Source organism: Dermacentor albipictus, chromosome 8 (genome assembly GCF_038994185.2).
Source record: "Dermacentor albipictus isolate Rhodes 1998 colony chromosome 8, USDA_Dalb.pri_finalv2, whole genome shotgun sequence".
Lineage (NCBI taxonomy): Eukaryota > Metazoa > Arthropoda > Arachnida > Ixodida > Ixodidae > Dermacentor > Dermacentor albipictus.
This window is the reverse complement of record NC_091828.1, coordinates 128,208,714-128,227,359: the sequence shown is the minus strand read 5'-3', so window position 1 is coordinate 128,227,359 and position 18,646 is coordinate 128,208,714. Positions and strand designations below refer to the sequence as shown.

The window sequence follows — 18,646 nt, the reverse complement described above, 5'->3', positions numbered from 1 at the left end:
ATTGTTCGGTTCTGGTGTTGTGAAAAACCGTGAAAGATAGTGATGAGGGGAATCCAATTGGAAATCGTGGCACGCTCGACTGTTTTGTCGGTTTCACCAGCATGTTTTTCTGCCTAGGTGTCGCTAACGTCGCTTTCGGCCAGGTGAAATTTTGGAATGGTCTCAATGTTGGGTTGTCGTTTTAGGATGTCTGCATTTATCGAGGGCCCACGATATCTACCTTTCTGCACGCACAGCCGTGCCTTATGATCCAAAGCCAGCCGGTCGACTTCCGCTGCGACCGTAAGTACAACACCGCGTTCGTGCCAGGTGCACAACCACCCGCTTGTCGCGTACGATCATTGCGCAATGCGGCCCCAGCTGTAACTTTTCTCGAGGTTCCGTTCTTTGACGGCAGCCGGTATTAGATGCTTGAAACCACTCACCAGTTTGACCAGGGCATTAAACTATCAATATTTTCAGTATTCAGAGCGGCCCTCGAATGACATTCTATCGCACTGCTCTGAGGGAGTGCTTGGAAATCGGGTATACCGTCCGCAGTTGTCTTTCACTAATCGCAGGTTCTAATATATGCCGGGGTGAGCGTTTGAAAACGTGCTGCACTATGAGCTGCGAGTGTTGTTTACACTGCTTGCATACGTCGCTCACGTGTTGAATAGCGCCATGCGTCAGCCGTGTTGTTTACGAATCAACACAGATCGTCCTCAAGTTATCATTTACGTACCTGACACATTTTGTTCATTACCTGATGTGCTCAACGGGGTATTATCGTGATGGGCGTTTTTGATAGGCCCTCTCTTGCGACCATGGATGCAGCCTGCGCTGTGTGTCTTTTGTCTTCCAATCAGTTTTTTTTTATCTCGGTCTGCTAGTGACGGCTGCACAGAACTATGTGCGGGGTGCGATGAATGAATTGCACAGCCCAACCGGGGAAAAAAAAAAAAGTTTAGCAGAAACATCTCTGGGAGTTGTATGCGTAAGCATTGGGCCACTTGCTCATATGCAAGCAGCCCGGTGTGCTTACCAATGTTATGAAACTTTATCTGACCAGTATAAACCCTTATCAACCCTCATAGGTCGTTATCAACTCTTATCTCTCTGTCGGGTCTTATCAACCTGGATGTCCAGCGACGCTGTTGCAAATCCACCACTACAATTGCTGAGGGGCTTTGCAGTGCTTTATTGATTGTTCGGATGCTTGTTTTAAGCTTGCCCTTTATACAATCGTATGCTGTTCTGTGTGTTGTATGGGTTATTGCAATGAATCTGCGCTTCACTTAGCTGAACGCTTGTAGTCTCTGCCTTACGTGGGTATGAGCCGTTGCATTTTAATGCGATAGAGTTACGGCCACCCCGTATCGCAGAGAATCTGGTGTCGGCCTCTGGCGCTGGCTACCCTTGAGCGAAAAGTATTCTATGCGGCACTGAATTTCTTTTCCTATCACTAAAGTTGTTCAGTCTTTGTCTTACGTTCTGTACAAAATTATTCCTCGGGATTTTGAGAATGACATCCCACAAACAAATGTCACCAAACAAAACTCCGACAGCACATGCCTTTTGTGTTTTTTGCTTGCTTTCGGGGGGTGTGAGCCATTGCATTCATCTTACTTGACCGACAGGATTCTCACTGGGTAGGCATAGAAATGCTTACGCATTTAAAAACGTTATATATAACCTGTTTGCATCTCAAAACAAAATGTAAGAAAATTGCATTCCAGCTTAAACAAATAGTCTGATTGTGCTCGTGAACACAAACCCGATGAGGATTTTCGACTGGAAGTAGGAAAGGAAGACACGCACACACAGATAGAGACAGAGTTTCTCACTATAACACCTAGAGGGTAATCTGGCGCCACCGTCTATGGGAGTTTCTTAAGGGGACACCGTGCCGTCATGGGAATGACGGTATATGTGTCTGTGAGGCTCGTGTTGGCTGGTGTTGTAAGAGGCTTCATCTAAAACGTGGATATGGCTACATAAATAATGCGTTCTTAAAGTAAAATCTTCATAAAATGTTTCCATTCACGCATATTACATCTTTACTCACCCATGGTGCATGACCAAGCGAAGAAAAGCAAGAACAGACGACCAACTGTTTCAAAGCGAGCGCGAACCTTGTCGTCTGCCTCCAACTTTAGCGGCCCGCTGATACTTCTTACGTAACATGTAGTCATACGCACAATAACAAGTTCTCATAGTTAAACAAAACATGTTTTCGCGTAATAATAAAGCTAAAACAGCTTTTCACATGCTGTTCTAGTAAAAAATTAATTATTCTGACAGACAGAACGGTACTTGCCAAGCACGTCTTCAAGGTGTCCTGTCTCTACGAGAACAATGCCAATACGAATCCACAATATACCGGCATTCCCATGCATACCAGAGCGCAGCAGCGCCAGATTTCCCTCTAAGTAATGTAATGGTAATGTAATGGTATATATATGTATATTAGCACCTCACTCATGTGCAAACAAAACACAGTTAATTGGTGAAGCACTGTGTGTACCAGCCAGCTTTCAGACACATATACCATGCAGGTTCCACAAGTGCAGTTGAATAAGCTGTGGCCAAATATAAACTTTGTTGCCTCACAGTGCAATGTTTTTTATGTTTGGGCCATAAAAAGAGCATGATTATTTTGTGGCAGCAAAATATACTTCATACTCTGTTGCCCAGGGCCTTTCATACATCCCTGTAGTGATGCATATGCTATTGTTAAAACAGTTTTGCAATAGCTAATGTTCTTGTGTGTGAAGTATGACACTGCATCAGTTTGATATCATCCAGATGCCTGCAGACAGCTCGAGGACACAATCACTTCAAGTTGCTTCTTATATCACAGAGGTGTGAGAATATTCTAAATTTTCTAATAATTAATCGAATAGTGTTCTATTTGGTTCGATCTTCATATTGAATTATCATTACTCATAAATACTAAACTATGTCATATTTTTTGGAAATATCAAAACATTGGCTTTGTGCAAACAAGCATAAAATTACAAGAAGTCAGTAAATTTAATCCGCACAGGCATAATTAGGTATAAAATGTGAATTTACGTAATAGAGCAGGCTATGCCACTCACAAGGTCATGCTTTTCCAGCTACACAGCGATTGGTTGCGCTCTCCGGAGAGTTTTGTGTATGAAAACAAGCTGCTTATTCATTCCTGATGTTCCATTTCTGCTTTTAATAAATGCTTCATAACAAGCAATGTAATGACAGAAACTTGCCAATGATATGAATACTAGGATGTGAACACTGTTACGTAATACAGTCAACGACCAATTTTTCGGACCCTCTAGGGAACGTAAAAACGTCCGAAAATTCAGGCAGTCCGAAAAAATGAATGCATGCAAAAAAACGCACCCTTTTTCTTTTTTTCTCAGATCTAGGGGTAAAGGGTGAAGTAACATGCTTCCGAAACCCTGCCACAGCATCAGTGAAGTGGCTATAAAAAGAGGCGTTCAAAAACTCTGTATGCAGACGACTTGCTGTATGCAAAACTATGTATGCAGCCGGTTTATTATGTACATGTGCATCGTCGAGCAGCCGGTGTTATTGCTGCAGTGGCTTGAAGAACTTGTTGATTGTTGTTTTGACGGCGTTCTGGTTGCATGCGATCATATTCGCCTCGATCTGAGCAAGGGTCATATCAGCACTGTACACCGATAAGAGTCAACAGTGCTCGCGTCAACTCGGCGCTTGTAGGCGGCGCAGGCACTGGCTCCTCATTTTCAACATCGGAGTCTTCTGAATCCCCCACAACCTGACGGACTATTCCCTCGTCAGTGAGTTCTGCGGAGAAGTTGAGCTCATTGTCAGCGTCAACAAACTGTTAAAAAGTTATTTCCGTGGGTATGGAAACCCCAGCAGAGCGGAGGTCGTTGATCACGTCGTCCGACGGTACTACTGCTTTCCGCGCTTCGATGCCATCGGCGAGGACGACGAAGACGGAGTGGCCGCCATCGAAGACGAGCGAAATCCTCAAGTTGCGAACAGTGGAGTTCGCTGACGAGCGTCGAAGCACCTAGGCCTAGCGTCGCAGAGCATATTTGACACAACAGCACAACCACACACCACGCTAGCCAAAACGTGGCCTGTGCAAACAAACAAACAAAATGGCGCCGCTCCGGAAACTCCGCCGAAGGCGGAAGTGCGGCGTATGAACATAGCCAGCGTGGCCAGACCAAATCAGTGTGTGACGGCTAGATTCGGCTAGTTGTGGTTCAGAGCGGTGATATGCTTCGGCTGCAAGTCGATTTCCTTCACAAGGGCGCTGTGCGAGGAGCCAAAAGTCCTTCCGTCCGTCAAAAAGTCCGGAAAATTGGACGGCGGGGGGTTCGAGCGTCCGAAACTTCAGATGTCCTTATACATTGATTCTATGGGGTTCGTGACGGTGCCGCGAAGACGTCCGAAATATCAGGCATGTCCGAAAATTTGGGCGTCCGAAAATTCAGTCGTTGACTGTAATTATGAAAATAGCAGTTTGTTATTCAAAAAGTATTCAAAAGTATTCAATATTCAATTTAATTCGCTTCTGGAACTATGCCATTCGTATTTGATTTGGTTTCAAAAATTACTATTCATACAACGCTAACTCTTATTACCTCCTGCTGAAACCCATTTCCTGTTTAAATCAATGTTGATGTACAAAAAGCAATATTTCCATCTACATGGACCAAGTAACCGTCTGCTCATGTTTGCTATGGTAAAAACCGCTTTTCTTTGCCTAAACACAGCGATGACGATGTAATGCAGTGTGGTGCTCAGAACTTGTGTTGAGTCCCATTCCTTGTTTCTCACATTGTTTTCCTCTACATAGTGTGGTGGCTTTAGCATGTTGATGCTGCATGCTGTATTTTCATGTCATCTTGCAGTATTCCAAACATGTACTTCATGGGTGCTTTTCATCGTTTGTGAGGACAGAATGGTTTAGATGAAATTTTCTCAAAAGCTGACAAGATTAAACGACCTCAATACAGTTCTGTATGCATGTAACTTCATATCCGGAATGAATGTATTTCTAACCTTTTGTGAGTTAATATTGAAATTGATTGAATGCAAGGTGCAATATGTTGCAAAAGGGGTTTCATAGAATGCGTAGTGCCTATAGTTGCTAGGTGTACAAACATCCTGTTTTGACTGCAGCAGCAACTTCCGTAGGTGCTGACCCTGATTCATGTGCTTTAACAATGCAATTCAATCTAATTTTTTTTATATACCTGCTGCTTCGTAGGTCCAATCAAAGGCATTGTTTAAGCTACCGCCGATGCCATCTCGGCATTACCACTTCCTCTGTGACCTGTTCCATTGCTGGTGGAATAGTGCAACTAACCTAGTCTTTTCTGATTACAGTTTTGTGCTCAAAAATATTGCAAGGAACAATATTCTTATAAGTCAGAACATCATAGCTGTTATATATATTGTGAGTGCATGTTAGAGTGCATGTGCAAACGCATTTCCCTGCTTGGAACTAATCGGACACCGTTATACAAATGCTTACTGCCAAACAATAAGTCACAGTTCCGCAAAATGACAGAAAGTGCATGAATTTGCCAAATCTCTCACTTCTTGAGTGAAATACTATATTTACTTTCTCATCCATTCAAAAAGGTTTAGGCGGAGCTACTATATGTGCATGCTCTGTTCAGTGTTTGCTGACTGAAGAGCACACAACAGCAGACTGTGCCGTCATATGTGCATGCATACCATGTACTATCCACATAAATTCAGATGTGAACAAGTACACATAAACTTCAGCAATTCTCAAATTCTGCTACTCAATCACCCACAACAAATGATATATTGTGGTAACTGATGCACCTTTAAGTTTGCAGGATGTTTCACGTTGGAAGAATCAGAGTTGGAAAAAAGAAATGGTATGATGGACACCAACATTCGAAGTTACCATGAAGCATAAAATAACTTTTGTGGCACTGTTAGCTGATTAAAGTCAATTAGGGAAATTTTTTTAAGTGTCGCATTTAGGGCCCTACGTAGTTATATGTGCGATAGTCATGGAGCATGTTCAGGAAAAACAAAACAAAAACAACAAAAGTTGTTGTTGTAAAGATAATATTGCATATATGATGTGTATTGTTGTGGAGAACATCACATGAGCTTAAAGTACTGACGTTACATTTTTGAACATTCATGTATTGTGTTTAAGGCTGCTCAGGACCTTAAACACCATAGAAAATATGCTGGTAAGCTTGAGAGACTTCTAAATAACTTACTATAATGGCTTTCTTACTGGTCACTTTCAGTTTTGTTTTTTAGGAGGTATATGTGTCATGATGCAGAAGGTGGTCATGTGGGAGCAGAAAATTGGGACGTTTCGGCACTTGCACTAGTGTGCTTTGTTCTCTGCTATGCTGGTACACCGGCTGCACAACAAGAGATTTGTTCAATTTGCCTGCACCACCTAAACCAGTTCACGAGGTGCTACACCCTGCTGTTCGTTCCAGGGGTACAGCAATGGCACCTTCTAAATCGCGCCATTTGTTTCAAAAGGTGCAGGAAAGGTACAGGGCTGGTTCACAATGTTTCTGTGCCCTCCCTAATGAGCGTGCCAATTCGATGCAAATGTGCAGGTCCGAAGCAGCGGCACAGCAGACGGTGCAGCACATGGGTATAAGTGCTGTTGAAACCCTGCTTACGTGCATCTACTGTGTCTGCGCAACATGGGGGCATGTTTACATCTCCGAAACCAATCATACCTGTGATTCAGGGACCTCTCAAGTTTACGCAAACGGCGCACATCAGGCAGACAAAACATGCGGGCCTGCACTATGTCGGTACCTCGTCATTAGTTCCGAATGTTGCATTGTGCGTGCATCACTGAAGTCGAGCTGCACAATTTATGAACTTCTTGTGCCCTGCTGGCACTGGTTCACAGTGGTGCAGGCGAATCAAACGGACTGAAGTAGTGACAGCAGACGACCGAGCGAGCCAGAGCAAGTGTCAAAATGATGCAGTGTTGTACTTCCATGTGGCTATCGTCTGCATCATGATGCACACGTCCTGGAAAATTAAAATGAAACTAGTTTGTAGGGAAGCTGTTAGTATATATTACTATAAGGGTGCCCTAAGGCATGCCAGTATATTTTTTTAGGGTTTTGAGGTCAAGGGCCTTCATATAAGGTAAAAGAATAATGAAATGTTGGAAATGAAATTTCAGGACTCCTTTAGGCATTCCTTTAATCTGTGCTAGATATCAGCTTCCCTCCTTCACTTTTCTCTGCAATAAAATAGGCAACCTGGTCTGGCATCTAGTGTAAGCCATGTATGGGAGGATGCATGCACAACAGACATTATGTACAGTGCTCACGGAATGAAACGCGACAGCGAGTATTTGGTAGAACCCAGCATATATGCAGAGAACTCGAGAGTACCATGTCATGTCGCTATGAATCTGGTCACTAAAGGTGACTCTGACTCCTCTCTAAGTGTACACACCAAAGTTACGTCGATGTGACACGAACTGCAGCCGGTACAAACGAAAGTCTGGGCATTAGTTAGCCCTAAATTGACGCGTTTCATTCCGTGAGCACTGTACATTTAACTATACATTTAACCTGATGAATATTTGGGGGGTAAATAAATTTGGCAGCATTTCCTGCTTGAACTAGTTATGAAAAAGGCTGACTAGGAACTTATATAAAACAAAGTGAACAACATGAATTGCTGCACTTTGGAGGAAGTGATGTGTGCCAGTCCCTAATATGATTGGAAACAGTGCCTCCTTAGGTACTGATTTAACTAGTGCCAGTAGGAGGCATAGTAGTTGACTATCATAGAGGAATTTAAAAGCAGTACTCTGGCTATGTGTGTGTTGCAGTGTGTGTGACAAGCAGGCGAGCTGTGGGGCACAGCCTGCATGCTGGGAGTCGTGCCCCTGGCGAGTGACAGCAACGTGCAGCTCCGGTTCCTGGCACCTGATGATGCCCCCGAGGTGCGCCGACTCTGCACCGACTGGTTCCCCATTGAGTACCCAGATTCCTGGTACCATGACATCACCTCCAACCCCAGGTACGCTTGCTTTGAATATATGGATGGCACAATTTGAGGCACTGCGGTGCAACAGCCTGAGTAGGCGTCAGCCTCTAGTAACTGCAGGGCTGGCTTGCTGTTGGCCTAGTTGGTGAGAATTTGTCCTGGAAGAAATGGCACAAATGAAGATGACACTTAAGACCAGATGACAGGACAGGTGCCTCCTGTCGTCTGGCCTAGCATACAGGCTTGCCAAAGTTCATTCAACTGTCAGTAGGCACCAGAGGCATTTGCACAAGTTGATAGCCTGCCAAAACCAAGTGGTGGCAGCGTCAGCAAGAACATCTACTGGGCCAAGTGCTTTCATCAGTTTGGTATTATCTAACAGGGTACACTGCAAAGAGAAGGTAACTTCAAGCACTTCATTTACTTCCCGCAGGAAGGAAACCTCTAATGTGTGTCTAAGTGAGCACTGATTGTAAATAGCAGTTAGCCTCACCCAGATCATCACGAATTATGTCATTATGTATTTGAGGAGGGAACAAAATTATTTTCTATACCACTGCGCCTAATGCTCCTCCAAAATTGCTTAGAATTGGCAGTAAGCCTTCTCTCAAGATTACTAATGTAATTACTTTTAAACAGTTTAGACTAACAATGGAAGACCATTTTAAAATGTTTTAACTTGATTAATTTCTCAATAATCTTTGTTCTTGTTTATTTTTTATTGTACTTATAGCACACATTTTACCCTGCAAACTATATTTAATATTTCTTTGTTCAAACAGTCTGTTGCAATCTTTTATTCATGAGAAAATTCAGGTTGTGTGACGTGATCAACAGTGGTCAGACAGTGACACTGACGAAGACAGTTCCACTTATTGAAACATTGGCTACACGGCATCCCTGGTTCAATCACCATTGATCACTTCCTCTCCATCTTCCTGTGTTTGCTCTGTCTTGTATGGGTTGGTATTAAATGTTATTGGTCCAGTATTTTAACGTTGAGTATGGTCCACAACTCATTCATGCCTTATTCAATTGCTGATGTCAATCATAGGATGGAAAGAATGGTTTGAAAGCCACATTCAAGCCACAAGTACATTTTCCATGCAAATTTTTTGTGTGTTCTTCATTACAAAGAGTGATAGCAAGCAGGAAGGTTTGTTCAGGAAAGGAAACACTTGGGTGTTTGATATAATATTGACACGTGTACTTATCTTTATCGGGCAACCACGTTTCACCGCTTAACAACTGTAATCGCACAGTGAGGGACGCGCCTGCATGCATCCGACGTTTCTGGAAAGTTATCGACGCTTCTATCCGCGTGTCTGTTGTCGCCGAACCTTGTGTTATCAGATTTCATCGCGTGACACGAATGGTATAGAACTTTGTGGAAGACACGCGGGTCCCATCAGTTAATCTGGAACATTCGACGACTGATCTATAAAAGCCGACGCGCTTGACCCGCTGATCAGATTTTCGACGATCGCCGACTGTGTTCGCCGCTATCGTTGTGCTTTAAGTGTAGCCTGTTTTGTGGGCACAGGTTCGCCCAATAAAAGCTAGTTTTGTCTTTCACAGTACTGCTACTGTATTCTTTCTTCACCGTCACTACCACGTGACAATATTTAGCAATGACCCGCCATGGTCAGTAGTGTAGCACTACTGAGCTCAAGGTGGGGGTTCGATCCCTGTCGTGGTAGCCATGTTCTCATGACAGCAGAATGCAAAAACACTTGTGTGCTGTGCATTGGGTGCACATTGAAGTACTACAGGTGGGTAAAATTAATCCACAGGCCCCCACTGCGGCATGCCTCATAATCAGATCATGGTTCTTGCACGTAAAACCCCAGAATTTAATTTTTAAGAATACTTGCAGTGTTGCAGGTAGTAAATCAAGAGTATGGCCAGTTCCATTACTATGCAGCGTCTGATGGACAAGTTACTAGAAAGTATATTAATTCATTAAAAGTAATGAAAGAAAAGTTTCATTGATCGTTCCTCACAGATTGGATATATCAAGAATGTTAGTCACCCCCAGTGAAGAAATGTGCATCATGGTTGCGAAGACATAAGAAAGTGTGGTGAAACTGAACTTATTAACGCAGTGAATTAGTTGCCGTCTGAAGGCAATACTGAATACTGGACATGGCTGCTTTTATCCATTATCATCATGGACTGCGGACATGTCATGTGCAGGTTTTTTGCCTTGGCAGCAATGTATGGGGGCCGCATCATTGGCCTCATTGTTGCCGAAAGCAAGGCGCAGTCCCAGTGCAACCGAGAAGATGCAGGACTCCTGGCCACAAACTTCCCGCCCTCTGCACAGGTTGCCTACATTCTCACCCTGGGGGTGGTGAGTCCACACATGCTGTTTTGGTTATCTGCTGGCCAGCAGTATGTGCTTCTCAACAGCACTGATCTCACTCTACTAACACCAGATGACAGGGAGAACGTAACTAGCTTCAAATGTGTTTACCACATTCAATACCTTTAACATACTATCATCTAGTATCAGTGTATATTATTCACATGCCAAGCCTTTAATTTCTCAGAAACCTATGTAATGCTACACTTCATGTATTTTATGTATTTTATAGATCTTATGTATATGACTGTTAATTATACAAAAGATAGCTTATAACTTATAACTATACTTATACAAATAACTTATAACTATACAAAAGATTGGGCAAACTTGTTAAGAATGTGTGCTATCTGTTCACTGCCTCTTCTTCGGGGTGGGGGGAGATTTTTATGAACCTTAATGTTCACAGGTTGGCGAGTGTGGACTTGCCTCTTGCCTAAATGTCTTGGGAGAGTGATGTGTGTAACCTTAATATTTGCATAAATCAGTTATGTCATAACACAAAGCCTGTGCTTGTCCCCAACTCAATCAAGACACCAGTGCATAAGTCACCACCTTTAGAGAAGCCATGCCAGAACTACCTTTCAATACCTTTAAAACAGCTTGCTGTTGGGACAAAAAACAGTCATTCATAAATCATTGCATTACCAACTGCATGCAGTGCCGATGCATTGCAACCACTTTTAAAACACATTCAAGCAACATATTCTAATAAACGAGCACCTTGCTTTATATCCAGAACTGGGCTGTGAATATAGTGCTAGTTTCCTTTTTTTATCCACCAGGACTTGAGCTGTAGAATAAAGCCAAACCAGGTCTTAATACATTGTAGCAGAAATATTTGTATGTAATGACTGCCATTTCAATGAGGAAGTACTGTGTATAGAATGAGTCACTCTTTGCTGGGTACCTGTGTGCTTGTTTTCGTGTGGATTATTTATGGGGCTCTTCATTTTGGGGTTTCTGTATCTTTTTCAAATGTTGAGGTATAAACGCGTAGTATACTGTGCTTTCTTGATCTGGCATTCAAGAAGAAATCTGGTTTTCTGTAGAAACAATCAAGTGTTCAGTTTCAAGGATAAAACACAGCTCCACCCATTATGAGCAATATAGAAGTAAAGCCTACAATCAAATGAAACTAATTAGAATTACAGCAAGACTAAGCATGAATGTAGATTGTTTATGCACAGCACAAACTAACCGGTATGAAAAGAACACCAACCAGGACCGAAAACGCAAACAGATGCAAAGTAGTGCACACAACTGGGTTGTTATCAGATCACACTACATATTTGACTGTGAACATACCAGTACATTGCGACTTTGTGAACGCATGGTTGGGAAAATAATGAACAGAGCATCTCAGGTCAAATAGGTCCCTCACAGTTCAAAATGTACCCTCACAGCTGAAAATCTTACGCATGTACACCCGTGAGCAAAAGTATACGAGCCAGGGATTGCGCGATAAAGCCGATTTTTTCCTCAGCGTAAATGCAACTTGAAATTGAGGACTGCAGTCCAAACTTGGTATTGTGCACTTTCCAGTCTACTTGCCAATTTCACCTTATTATAATGCTAATTGCAAATAAATTTAGTTTTTTCGGAGACCTTGTGGTCCACACACTTTTTCTCACAGGTGTACATGTGTCCTGTGTGTGGATATAATTTCGGCATACAACCCAAATAAAGGTTTACAGCCATAGCTTTTCGAAGTGCGCAGATAAATGTGAGCATGGCTCGTCCTTGAAATTGTCTGAATGATCATGCAGGTGCAGCCAGATTGCTAAATGTTGCATAATCCACACAAGTAAACAATATTGTGTATCTGGAAGTTCAGTTTTTTGGATGTTGAGCTGACACACTGTTTGCTTAATCTGTGAATCATTTCAGCATTGTCATTTTGGCATGTCAGCCACTTTTCAATGAAGCAGAAATAACCAGCAGACTTGTGAGAACTAATAGGAGCCAAAATGCTTCATAGATTAGGTGGGCAGTGAATTGTGTACCTGCTTTCATACTGACAGAAGCTGACTGCTAGGAGTGTGTGAACACTAATATTTCAGACCGAATCAAATATGAAATGAATATTTCCAGAAGCATGTTGAATGTCGAATACTTTTCGAATAATGAACAACCATATTCCCGATTAATGTAAAACGATGTTCACGCCCTAGTACATGTATTCATAACATTAGCAAGCTTGTGTCAGTACATTGCACATTATGAAGCATTGTTTATTAAAAACAGAAATGCAACCTTAGGAAAAAACTAAGCGATTCATTTGCGTACCTGGGACTTTTCAGAGAGTGCGAGTGATTGCTGTAAAGCCAGTCAGGTCTGGCTCCCTGAGGGACGTAGCTTGCTCCACTAAGCAAATTCTCATGTTTTATGCCCCAACTATGCCTGTAGAGATGAAATTTATTGTACATTTGTTTGAATTTTATGTTTGATGGTACACATTGTGGGAGTTCCTTCAGTATACTAGGGCGCAGTCGTTGCTGTGCCTAAGGCTCCGGACTTATTTGCCATTGCGAGGAAAACCCCTCCCAAATGCCTGCCCCTCGACCGTGCGCCGTTTTCCCCGGGCGCCGCGACCCCGTCTCGCGAAGTCATGCTACGCGGCCCTCCGATTGGGTCGTGGAGCGTGATGTAGGGAAGAAGCCCCGACTGAGGACGATCGTCGTGCGCGGGAGAGTCGTGCTGCGGCAGAGACGAGCGCCGGTCACGGGAGGCAGGCTGCAAGGTACGTGAGCGACCAGCTATTTGTGTCCCCAATGCCCCGGCCTGGGGACGTTCACGTGCTTTGTCAGCTTGCGTAAGTGTAGCTTGCTGGGTGGCTCTGCTTTCTGCCCTTGCGGTAGTCGCAGGTACTCAGTGCGTCACATTTTGCGTGTCCGAACCGTCGCAGACCATTGTCGGTGGCGGGAAGCACTAGGTAACGTTTGCGAACGCATTTCGGCCTGAGTGCGCAAACCATTGTTCGACGCGGCGTGTAACCCGCCTTCCTCGCCATCGGGAACCGCGGGCGCCGAGTGTACTCTGTGTGTTTGGGTGCAGTCTGGTACGTGTTGCCCATTTATGATCAATAAATGCCTTAACTGTCCTGGACGCCTTGTGTTCCTGGGAGAGCGCCCATGCGTACGGCCAGAGCCGGCCAGGCCTATCGGCTCGGTGCTCGAACCTGCGGTGGGTCTATCGCTGTACGCCGTCGTGCTGCGTCGTGAGGCTCCACTTCTCGGGGCCACTTGGCGACACCGTGCGCGGAGACCTACAGTGAGCCCACAACATGTAGGGTTTGGAAATACTTGATAACTATTTATATTTGAGTGTTCATATTTACGAACAGTGACCACTCAATTTGTTATTCAACCGTTTCGAATATTTGCACACCTCTACTGACTGCTGTTGACAGAAAAGTAACTAAAACGGCAAATAACGATCAGAAGTGGGCTGTTAAACAGCAGCGGTGTTTAGTGCAGTACTTATAAGCGCCTTCACGCACCGTATTGTGCAGGTGCGCGAGTGCCGGCGCAATGGCATAGCAACACTCCTGCTAGACAGCCTGCTTGCGCACCTGTCCCAGCAGCAGCCACAACCCGGCTGTGGTGCCTGCAAGGCTGTCTACCTGCACGTGCTGGCATCCAACACGTGTGCCATCCAGTTCTACGAGCGGCGCTGCTTCCGGCCACATGCCTTCCTGCCCCTGTATTACTCAGTCCGGGGTGCACCCCGTGATGGATACTCATATGTGCTCTACATCAATGGTGGCCACCCACCCTGGACACTCCTATATCCTTTTCAGACTATGGCATTGCATGGGCACTTGTGGGCCTGCTGTGGTCCAGCCAGAACCTTGATTAAACATACTTTTTGTGCCTTAAGAGCCAAAGCAGATAAGCAGTTGGTCCAATCGATCCACTCTGCAGTTTGTGAACTAGTTCCTGCTGTACTACATTTCTGATGAATGCATGGAATGCTGTGAACTCGTCCTGCGTAAAGCCTGCTCTGAGTGAAATGAGTGGCAACATTGTAGACGCTGCCACATTGAAGTGGTACAATAAATAGCGAAGTGCAGCACCTTGTGAACTAGTTCAGAAAGTGCAGGCGAATCAAATGGACCTAATAACACGTCAAACTGTGCAGGATTTAAAATAATTAGCATCCGCTGGGCAAACGTTTGAGGTAGCTCGCATGCATTGGCCCTTTTCCACGGCCAGCACGTTGCAGTAGTCGTAGCAACCCCTTATATTTGTTTAAAATTGAATTGTATAAAAAAACCTAGAAATATGATTAGATTATTCAATTCATATTCTGCATTTCTATCATCCACACACCAATAGTGAATGTGCCATTCAGCACATCAATTCCGCACATGTAGAGGTACAGACTGGCTGCACCATTTTGAAAAATGGTGGTAGATTGAGAAAATCAGTACATTATTCTTGTGTAGCAACCAGCAGTTGCAGTGTTGGACCCATCGATGCTGAAGTGTTGTTCATTTAGTAGAAGACCAGAGACCAATTTTGCAATGGCCATGGTTCATTTGAGCTCTCCTTGACTTGTGCCCGCACGGACTACATCAAGCACTGGAGCCAGAAGGTGTCCCGGCTGGAAGTGTGTGCACTGCCCAAGCAGCTGCTGCGCATGGTGGGAAAGCTCTTCTCCAGGCTGTTCTCAAGGGTGTATGTGTCACACAAGTAGCAACCGTGCCTTGCCCCATCCCAAAAGACTGCAGCCCATCATTTGGGCACAAGACTGTTGTTGAATTTCTCTTGGTGTTCTGCCTCTCTTTTCACTAAGTTGAAGAAAAAAAAAAGTGAATGCTCATTTCAATGCAGTGCCGACACTGAGCAAAGTGTTGTTTTTTTACTTCTGCAACAACCTCGTTCCTCATGCATTCACGAAAAGACGTGTGTGGGTGCTGTGCTGGGCCCTACGCTGTGCCTTGGGTTCTCCAGTCAAGTGCAGCTGCTGTGTACAGACTTCTTTCTTTTTATGTGCCTTAGCTGTGTTGCTAAGGCTAGTACGGTGGCATTTTTGCTTTGCATGTTTCTCGATTTGTGCAAAAGCAAGTGAATGTGACAAACGGTGCTGGAAGAAGCTTGTGGAGACGTTGAGCTACTGAACATTGTGCCAGCATTAGACTAAACGAATATGAACACCACTCCTTGTCTAAAGGTAGATTTTGCATGTCCCCAGTGGAGATGCTCTGACTGAGCATTGCTTGCATTGCCTCACTTTAATATAGCACACTCATCGTCTGAACAAAATACTATACCTCCACACACAGCACACCTTACACACCCTAGTGCAAGCAACAAACAAAAAGACGCAAAGGCCGGCTAAACCATACCTTTTGCAATAGGGTGTACTCTGTGAGCAACAGTCGATGTACCACAAATTCTGCAGGGCCTGGGAGAGCTACCAGTGAATTCTGGTTTATTGTGGAAACTGTGCTCCTTAGGTGTAAGTGTGACATTCCTCCACAAATTAGCGGACATGTGGAGAAAGCCAGCAACAGAAGAAAATGAGCAAAGTGTTGTGCACGCAAAAGCTGGCTGTGGCTCGTCAGAATGCAGAAAAAGCCACAATTATGCATTTTGGTGAAATCTTTGCAGCAGAAGCCAAAAATTTGTGGCAGGGCCTTTCCACAACTACCAGAAGTGTCACCTGTACTGCTGGTTCCTCATTAGCATTTTCCTCTGCAGTGTAAGAATAGGCAACAAGTGCTGCCAACTGTGGCCAAAAAAGTGAGATGTGACTATGCTGCCAACACAGCCACGGTGGATAGCTGCTTCAGTGTGACATTTTTTTATGCACATTTATGATGCGCGACATCTCAACATTGGATCTGTGAACATTGGAATTTGAGCATTTTGTTTTTCATTACTAAATATATGTCTCAGCTGTTCAAGCAGTGTGTTATTCTTTCACAAGAGCAAATGTAATGGCATGTAGCACATACTGTGCTTCAGAAACTCACTTTGTTATCATATGTCTAACAAAATTGTTATGGCTATTTGTTCAAAGTTATATTTTTCGTGTCCCCATAATCATCGGCGATGGGTGCCATTTTGCTTCAGCTTTGTTAAACCCAACATGATTATGCATGTAACAAAACACTGTTTTAAAAAAAAGACCTTGAAAAATGCCTCTTAACATATTTAAGCAATGAGAAAGTTTTTATTTTCGAATTACAATTCCACACTTTCTGCTTCAACTACATGCATTTTCATCCCAGCATTAATAATATTAAACATGCACGTGTGGTTTAGCTCCTAAAAAAATGGCATTAAGAACATGGCCTTGGCAATCATTACTGTACCTATGCCACAGGGACAAGGTCTATTCTATACTATTACACTCGTGGCACACAATGCTTCATCTGTCATTACCTTTGTTTTAGTTTGTTTCAATATAAGTTTTAGCGTCACTTGCATACACTCATTTGGCTGCAAAATGTGAGGAGATAAGTATAAATATAAGAATAATACTTCTGATTGGAGCTGCACTGCAAGTTTGAATATATAAAGTGTTTTAGTAAACCGAGCTGGAAAAAAAGACGGCTGGGTGTTTTCGGTATCAGTACATCTTCATGTAGAGGGTTCACATTTTTTCACAATGTCTTGCACATCCAGCATATATTTCAAGTGCCTGGATAGGTGCTTTTCACTTATGCTAGACATGAAGTTCTCATATATGACATTCCTGTAGAGAGTTCTCGCATGAAGTCCAGATTTTTTAAACCTGACAGAAAGAATCGAAAGTTTATAATACATTCTGCAGCTGTATGGTTTTCATGATCCTGGAGACGCAAGTAATGTAATTGGTGCCTGAAGGGGCACGTGGGTGCCCATACAACCTGACTCCATGGCTCTCGGAGCAAGTTATCTGTTGAAGCACTTATGACTTCACAGGCCATTAAAGGAATCGGCATAAGGGCTTGCAGTGAAAGGGATACCTGAAACATCAGCACGTCTGCTGCAAAAGGTTTAGTGGATGAACGTATGGTTCAGTTTCGAATGTACTCTCCTGCCGCCAAAGCTGTCTCATGTGCTGCTTTAACAGCCTGTCATAGTAAAGTCAAAGTGTGGTATCTCTGTTACACAGGTATATCACTCCCAATGGAATGTTGGCTTAAAAAAGCAAGTTTGAATACTGCAAGCATCGAGCCTTGTCAACAGCGCAGCATCGCCCTCATTTTCAGTTCAGTGCATTGTCCGGAACACGGCTTACCCAGGGAGGTGACACGTGATGCATTAATAAGTCAACAAGGTATTTATGCAGTGCATGTTGAGAGACAAAGCTGAGGTGTGTCCGAATGCATTTGAACTTCGTTATAGCAATCGCATTTGACGTGAAGATACCTTTGTTATTTCTGACATTCGTTATAAGCATACATCTGTGAAAAATACCTGCAAATTTTATATTTATTTCATTATGTCCGGTAATTCATTATACTATGCTTCGACTGTACCAACAACTGTGCCTTGCAGGTTCACACCATGTTCAAGTAACCTGAACCCCATGCCGGTAATAGACTGAGACTTCATTTGAATCCATTCTGCACACTCCATTACCAGAGGCATGAAAGAGAACACTCCAAACAAGTAGGAGCTGAGCTTTGGTCTGCTTGTCCGGCTTAGTTGTGCATCTGGTGGAATAGGATCATAACTCTTCTACACATTCCTGTCGCGTACATTATCATGGATGAAGTGCAATATATGTTGCAGCATTATTTATTGACCAGTGTGTTGTGGTGAAAGCACACGAACAAGCTCTCGCAATGTGAGGGAAGGGTCTGTTTTTTTATATTTCTTACAAACTTTTGTGTTACCCTTCCCACCAGCGAGTTGTGTGGTATGCTAGTTGTTTGCAGTGTGAATGACACCATAGTGACTGACAAGGCACATTGCTGTTTTATGCAACAGATGCAGATGTTTAAGCAAATAAAAGCTTGTGAAAGTTCTCATTTTTGACTCGGTGCCTGCTTTCTGGGCTGCAGTAGAAAACTTGCATCAGGTGAGTCTAGAATTATATTTCTTTCTGTAATGCCTAACATATCATATGCTAGGCTGTTTTGATCCCTCGAAATTCTGAATCATGGCAAAGCTAATGCATGGACTATAGTAGCATTTTTGATGCACTGCAGAGAGCTTTCAGTTGTGGATAGCTCAGGCTATAAACTGCTAATTACTGTACTAATTACGTGATAACTCAAATACCATTTTCTTTCTCACTAAGCAACCCGCACTGGTGGCTTAGCAGCTATGGTGTTGCACT

General features: G+C 43.5%; 1 protein-coding gene across 7 annotated transcripts; it reads left to right on the top strand.

The window, feature by feature from the left end:
- Positions 1–103: 103 nt before the first annotated feature.
- On the top strand, positions 104–18,335 carry Naa60 (N-alpha-acetyltransferase 60). 7 transcript variants are annotated; one of them, XM_065452712.1, is made up of 5 exons: positions 108–282; positions 7,841–8,031; positions 10,195–10,351; positions 13,878–14,152; positions 14,935–18,335. In XM_065452712.1, exons 2-5 carry the CDS (start codon positions 7,880–7,882, stop codon positions 15,062–15,064), a joined length of 714 nt encoding a protein of 237 aa, XP_065308784.1. In that variant the 5' UTR covers positions 108–282; positions 7,841–7,879; the 3' UTR covers positions 15,065–18,335. The 7 variants fall into 7 exon arrangements, with proteins under 7 accessions (XP_065308782.1, XP_065308779.1, XP_065308784.1 ...); XM_065452710.1 differs by having other exon boundaries at positions 104–282; positions 10,212–10,351; positions 13,878–18,335; XM_065452707.1 differs by having other exon boundaries at positions 106–282; positions 13,878–18,335.
- The last annotated feature ends 311 nt before the right edge of the window (positions 18,336–18,646 follow it).